The 7,498-nt window shown below is 35.7% G+C and overlaps 1 protein-coding gene across 6 annotated transcripts in view; it reads right to left on the minus strand.

Annotated features, from left to right (window-relative positions):
• LOC127646731 (receptor-type tyrosine-protein phosphatase T-like) overlaps nt 1-5,683 on the minus strand; it is a 343,034-nt gene extending 337,351 nt beyond the window's left edge. For all 6 annotated transcript variants that reach the window (XM_052130581.1, XM_052130582.1, XM_052130580.1 and 3 more), the window contains exon 1: nt 5,369-5,683. In XM_052130581.1, coding sequence (XP_051986541.1) covers nt 5,369-5,444 — 76 coding nt within the window. In that variant the 5' untranslated portion in view covers nt 5,445-5,683. The remainder of the gene's footprint in view (nt 1-5,368) is intronic.
• Between the last annotated feature and the right edge of the window lie 1,815 nt (nt 5,684-7,498).

A 7,498-nucleotide genomic window follows, 5' to 3' on the forward strand; every position in this document is an offset into this window, starting at 1 on the left:
TGGTCGGAGAGGGAAAAAAGCTTTTTGTTCATTATATGAAGCTTTTACCCACTTTAACAGAATGTGTACAAAGCTCATCCTCACCATTTCTAATGTCTGTAAAGGAGAGTGTTGGCAAATATCTGAAAAAAACAAAAAAGTCCAGGTCTGGAAAGTAGAGGCAGGCATCATTGTGTTTCTCATTTAGCTACATTTTTTAGCTAAAAAGTCACATATAAATGTAATTTGGCGTCGATTTCCATGAAGCGCTTGTACAGGCACAGAGCCAACAAAAATGCCACTGCAAAGAAACCTCTATGTTTTTTCAATGAAACCCATTTGTTTGGGTGTAAAGAGTTCTATTTTCGTTTGATATGCCATTTAAAAAAATTAATTCATTTTTTGCATGTCAGCGTACAGATAAACATGATGTCCACATACATGGATTTTGGGACATTATTCCCTCAAAATAAAAACACGTTAGTTATTTTGCATAACTTTCAACATTAACACATCTGTGGGTCATTTCGAATCATTTTAATATAAATGTTCTATTTTATTTTGTTGTCACTGTACAATATGGTTCTATTCATTAACATTAGTAAATATGGGGCCTGGGTAGCTCAGCAAGTAAAGACGCTGACTACCACACCTGGAGTCGCAAGTTTGAATCCAGTCAGGGTTCCTAAGCAACCAATTGGCCCGGTTGCTAGGGTGGGTAGAGTCACGTTTGGTCACTGTAGTGTGGTTCGTTCTCAATGGGGTGTGTGGTGAGTTGTGCGTAGATACCGCAGAGAATAGTGTGAGCCTCCACACACACTATGTCTCCACGGTAACGCGCTCAACCAGCCATGTGATAAGTTGTGTGGATTGACGTTTCAGAACCGGAGGCAACTGAGATTCGTCCTCTGCCACCCCCGTCACTACACCACCACGAGGACTTAGAGCACATTGGGAATTGGGCAAATTGGGGAGAAAAAAACAAAACCTTAGTAAATGCAATCCTATATTTCTGTGCATTTTAACATTGAGAATCAATGGGTTCATCCAAAAGCAGAAAAATTAGCTTTGAGGCTTTATATGGAGTTAGGAAAATAAGATGCATTTCAAATTGTTCTGAGACCAGTGCAGACAGCACACTGGAGGTTAAGTCATTCACTTAATAGGGAGCATCCTTTAGCTTTCTATGCATAAAGTCCATTCACTCCTAAAATCTAACCACAAGTTCAGTTTCAGGCTGCAGATGATGTTTGAACCACTCAACATGTTTGGCACACATGAGACAATGGTTATCAGTACATAGATTCAGAATTTATAATGTTTAATTTTATTTTAACATGGTTGGCATTGATTGGATGATGCTGGCCAATACTTTGAATCAAGAATGAATTATGCTAATTATATAACATTTCACAACTTAGTCCCATTGTCCACATATCTTGTCATCAATTTTAGGATTTTTTTAGGAATTTTCTAGAATTTTTTTATTCTATTGATTTATTTTGCATGTTTATTAGGAGCTACTAGTTGAATAGTTGAATCAAAAAGTGTGGAAAATGGAAAATTCACACAGCAGTCACACAAAATGGAAAATTCACACAGCAGTCACACTTGTGTCTTAGGAGGTTAATACACATTCTTAGTCTTGTTGTGCATTATTCGTCAGTGCAATTTGTTCCAAAGAAAAAAGCTTGTCTTCATAATGTTTCTCAAATAAACACGATTATGATAAATAAATACTTCTATTTATGTCAGTCATTTGTAATAACTTGCACCACCTCTGAAATAACTTTCCTTTTCAGCTGACATCACCAATCCCTCTTATTTTAACTCCTCTCCTTCAACAACTGACTTTAAAAACATCTCGGTTATAGTTCACAAGCTCCTATGCGTATTGAAATATTAAACATAATGACTGCACATGAATTGGTAACCAATCTATTCTGAACTGCCAATGTCAAAATTAATCAATGTGAATAAAACGTAATCAGCTATACAAACACTTAACACTTAAGTTTGTCCTTCAATTGATTCATATTTAACCCTTAAAACTTTGGGTCTTTAGTGACTTGGGACCTCACTCCACGCCCTGTACTCATCCATTTTTTTGGAGTTGTGCCCACATTTCTTTAGTATTCCTAAATCTTTCTCTTATAAATAGCATTTATATATATATATAAAAAATGCAGAAATTGCACACAAAAAAAAACTATAATGGTTTAAGTACCAAGTGTATAGAGACCCATATGTAATGATGTTGTTATCTTTTCTTCCATAAATTATATTTTTATGATTGTTTCATATCTATATAAGTTTACTATCACAGAATATCTGTTTCTTTGTTTATTGCAAAAGAAATGAGTACTATATTCATACAATTACTACATCACATTGATTTTCTGTGCAACAATGAATTAACATATTTTATTCATGCTATTTCTTACTCAAGGTGGCGCTGATGTGTCAGTGATTGACTTGATTTACATTTGACATTATTATTTGATGAAGAAACAACATGGAAGTAAACTATAGCAAGTGTAACACATGAATAGTATGATATTACTATTGTCATTTGCGGTGTACTATTGAAAGTACTGTATGTAAGTTGTGCATCTATTTAAACTCAATAAGTGCCTGAGAAAATAATTGTGTAGCTTATGTGTATCTTATGTTCTGTGTAGCTCAATATGTGATTGACAGCCATTCGCGTCTCATAAAATGTCAGTGTTAAAGTAATTAATCCTGTTCTCGATTTGTCCTGATCTGTTGCAATTTCTTTTTGATATATGAAAAATAAAACATCAAAATATATTTATTCTAGTATTTAATAATTGTCTTGAAAATATTTTGAAGATTTGACACTGTCTGGGCATTGTGTAGATCCATTTGTGATAGAAATACTTGGTGGGTCTCTAAAGACCCGAACATGTAAGAGTGTTTGGTGAAATTCTCATGCATTTAAGGGGAAATGACACATAAATATTGTCTAATGCTCAGGAATATGAGTATTCATCTCAAAGCATTAGACACACACACACACACACACATTCTGAGGGAGCAGTCGAACTGGATTATCCTGTAGTCTGGCAGCTTCTGGATTAGCTATTAGTCTGGCAGTGCGCAGATGATAAGAGACTTCACTGAGTTGCAAATGAGTAGCTGTCAGAGAGCAAGAGACAGCGAGACAGAGAGAGAGAGAGAGAGAGAGAGAGAGGAGAGGGAGACAAATCCGCAGCTCCCTCAGGGTGTATGATCTCTCATTAGTTTTAATTAATCATTCTTATTAATAATAGGCCTCTCTGTGCAACCTCAATGAAATTAAAACTTCTGGAAGACAAATAAAAATTATGTCTCTGAATTTGTTCAACTCATCTGGCCCCGCAATAAATTACAATTATGTCACAGATATCTATGTCTTGATACAAATGATATTCTCATTGCTTTTTTTGCTGGATAATGTTACTTATGCCATTCTAAATGTTCTACTACCTAAAATAAAATCTAAAGACTATATTACCAGGCATAAAAGGGGTAAACCTACTAAAACTGTGGATGACATTGCACCAACTGCACACTCAAACATCTTTTAAAGCTGATTGAATGGATTTGGCCTGTATGCCAAAAATATTACAGGGATGGTCTTAGATGCTAATACCGTGATATTTGAACACATACTATGGGACTGAATGATTCTATGTGTTTCGACAAGTACCATGGTACCATATCCCAAAACAAAATGTAAGTTAGTGTCTTTATATGTTGAGAGTTGAGCCCTGCTTTCATTTTTTCAGACTGGTGAATAAAGATAGGTCTATACTTGTCAAGCTGTTCACTGGAGCACAGAGAAAGTCTTGTTGGCCCTGCCAAAATTACAAGCGAAGACAGAATGGAACACAAATTATCCCCGCAACAAGAACCAGACTACAGACGTGCATCTTAAAGCATTGAAATGTTAAAATACTGGTCTGGGGGAGCTTATAAAATGAACATGTTATGGTACATTGGACGTAAAGGGTATAATATAAGAAAATCATATTTGTTCAACAGGTAACTGTGTAGCTATTTAAAGCACCAGAGAGCATTCAAACCTGAACAGATTTTATAAGAGATATTCATGGTTGCATAAGTCAACCCCTGAAATTGAAACAAGTGAAGACTAATGTTTTATCATTCTGTCTGTTGATGAACATTGTGGAAATTACTTTTTAAATATTATGTAGAACATATAGGCTAGAACACAAACCTAATTAATTAGCCTAACTTAATCCTCCAACAATTTAACTCTTTAAATTTTATGCTAAATAAATTGAACATTCTTTGTACGGATTACTATGTACAAAGTGCATTTGGCTTTTGTTTTATTAATGTATTGTCATAAAGTGGAGATGCTGTGAAATAGACATTTTTCATGTGGAAATTCTTCTTTTTCTGCTTTACATAGCTTACAAGCTATTTGGAAATGAATCTTTACTTTGCCTTGAATAGTTTCTTCCTGCTCATCTGAACACTGGTTAAGTTATTTTCAGAAAACATCTATCATTTACCTGCATTGCTATTTCTATACCATAATTATCTTGTAATTTGGTGCTTCTATTTAAGTCCTTTCTTTGAAATCCCTACCATATTTAGGACTAAGACATATTGTTCAAAACAAACTATAGTTTTCGAAACAAAAGAAAAGTTTCTTGTTTTACACCGATCTCGGAATCAATCAGTAAATCTGAAGTTCAAGGTTTGGATGTGGCCGGAGCGCCACCGGGCGGCGAAGAAATGAATTGCATCCTGCCGGGACAGAGCGGACGCCGAGTCTCTCGCATCAGACACGAGACTATTTTAAGATTCTATCGCTGTGCTCCCCAACGCTCCAAAACGATCAATAATAAACGTAAAAAAAAAAAAATATTAATAATTAAAAATGTTAAATATTTTCCCTGGTACAGATTACCGACATACATTTCCATAACAAGCCCCTTAAGAATTGCTTATTGACAGAAAACTTTTCTCTATTCATACAGAGCTTTATAAGTGTATTATATAAAACGTAAAATGTATATTCTCATGACTTAAGTAGTCGTTTATACGAGAAAAAAAACGGAGGCAAACATGTTCCCTCATTCATTTATTTATCTATAACAACGATACATAGGCTATCCGTTATAAATCTATGCTTTACCACAAAAAGTCTTTATAAAACGAATAAAGCTCGGAAGCAACACCAAACGTACAATAATGTAGTGAAATGCATCTCCATAACATTACGTTTCGCCTTCCGTCAAGGTGCCGTTAAAAACAACAGAATTTTTCAACTTTCATCCCGTCTTGGGTTACGGGTAATCACGCGCAACCTCCACAAAGTGCCCAAAAGATACTGAAGACAACGCAAACTTACCTGGAAAGAACTCTCCAAATGTAAATTGAAGATGTAAAGCGAGCAACAGAACGGCGAAATAGTTCCTTTTGTCCATTCTTGCGGTCACGTCCGTGCGCGAGAGAACTGACTGCGCGCGCGGTGTCCCGGCATTGGTGTTGTAGCGCGCGACTCAAGCCGGCAGTCGACAGCTGTCTGATTGTTGGGCTTCTGTACTGCTACGATAGTGTGGGGAGGAGAGTGGGTGCGAATGAACGAGGAGAGTGTTCCAGTATCCCCCAGATCCGTAGACCTGCCTTCCAAACCAGTGCCAGCCCGCTCCGATACGAAATAAGGAACCGGTGTCTTCGTGCCAGAGATGGTTTACATACTACAGTGACCGCAGAAGAATGACTTTAGAGCGCGCGGAGAAAGAACTGTAGTTCGCTACGAGATACTGTGCGCGCTTACGCACTTTTTACCCCCCCTCCCCCCCTTTTTTTTTATTTTATAACCATAAACTAACGTTCCCAGAACGTTGCAGGGTGGTTTTTGTGGCATAAACTATAAATAACTGATACAGGACGTTCACTAATAGTTATTTTTAGGTTTTAATCTATGAATATGTTTTCATGTTTTTGTATTAAATGATGATTAAATGACGCCACTGGTGGCAAGGACAGTGTTATACATTTTTAATGCAAATATTATTAGGCAAAAATTGAAATTGAAAATCAATTTAAGATTTTCTAAATATTTTCTTTATGTCTTTAATCAATAAAGAATAGTGTACACCATCCCCTAAGAGTTTTCTTATAAAAGAGACCTTATTTTGAGGATGAGCCACCAGTTAAAGGAGCAGTTCACCAAAAAATGGAAAATAGATATTTTAAGCAGCTCTAAATGTTTTTTCACAAAAAAAAATAAAAATAGATATTTTAAGCAGCTCTAAAAGTTCAAGACAAGGTTACGGCCTTGGGTTCATGAACTCTTTCGGTTTTTTTGTTTTCCAAGAAAAAATATTTGGACACTTAAGACACATTTAAAAATGTATGAAGTGCTTTGCATTATATTAGATAACAAAATGCCCAACATTTATTGTAAAAATTCACAATTTGCATGCACTACGTTTCACTAAAAGAAGTTTGTTGTAAATGATTATGATAGCAAACAAAACATCTGCTTGTAAAACATTAGTGGAACATGTCCATTGATACTGTAGTGTGATGAACTACACCTGTGGTACTCTGCACCTGTGAAATTGAGGAGAACTGACTTTATTCACTAAAAATCACCTTGTTATTTTAAAATAGCTGAATTTACCCTAAATATATTATACATAAAATGGGTAGATCTGCTGAGAAGAAATGACAAGGTTAGGCACTCCCCATATCTTTGCTGTTGGTTTGGAGCTCCAACCCCTTTTTGGTGCTCTGACAATTGACAACAAATCCACAGAATGCACAAAGAATGTGAATCGCCAAAAACAAAAGAAGGATGTGGAAGTGGAAGTGAAAGCTGAGATTTATAGTAAAAAAGGACTTAACTATTGATCTGTTTTTCACCAACACCTACAGTATCAAATATCTTCTGAAGACATGGATTTCACCTATGAAGTCATATGGATTACTTTTATGCTGCCTTTATGTGCTTTTTGGTCCTTCAAAGTTCTGATCACCATTCACTTGCTTTGTATGGACGTACAAAGCTGAGATATTCTTCTAAAAATATTTGTTTGTGTTTAGTAAAATAAATAAAGTCAAACACATCTGGGATGGCATGAGGGTAAATGATAAGAGAATTTACATTTTTGTGCAAATTATTCCTTCAATACCCTTTGACAAAGTACACAATCTGAATCGATTTTTTGTGAGATGTCTAGAGGGTAAATACTGCATATGATTTAGTATATTTGTTTGCATTTATGAGAGAGAGAAAGCAAAAGCTGTTTAATGTGACTCTCATGGTCAACTCCATGATTCATTTGTACCATAGGAATCTCCCTGAGTGGGCAGATTTCAGTTACATTGTTTTATGGTTAGACCTCATTTCTAAATTCATTATTTAGTGATGTGGAAATCAATGCCTCATTAATACAGAAAGGTGCCCTTTCATTCTTCATACCAACCCACACTAGCCTATGAGCTTTCACTCCCCTTTCTCCTATGCTCA

Source organism: Xyrauchen texanus, chromosome 7 (assembly GCF_025860055.1).
Source record: "Xyrauchen texanus isolate HMW12.3.18 chromosome 7, RBS_HiC_50CHRs, whole genome shotgun sequence".
Lineage (NCBI taxonomy): Eukaryota > Metazoa > Chordata > Actinopteri > Cypriniformes > Catostomidae > Xyrauchen > Xyrauchen texanus.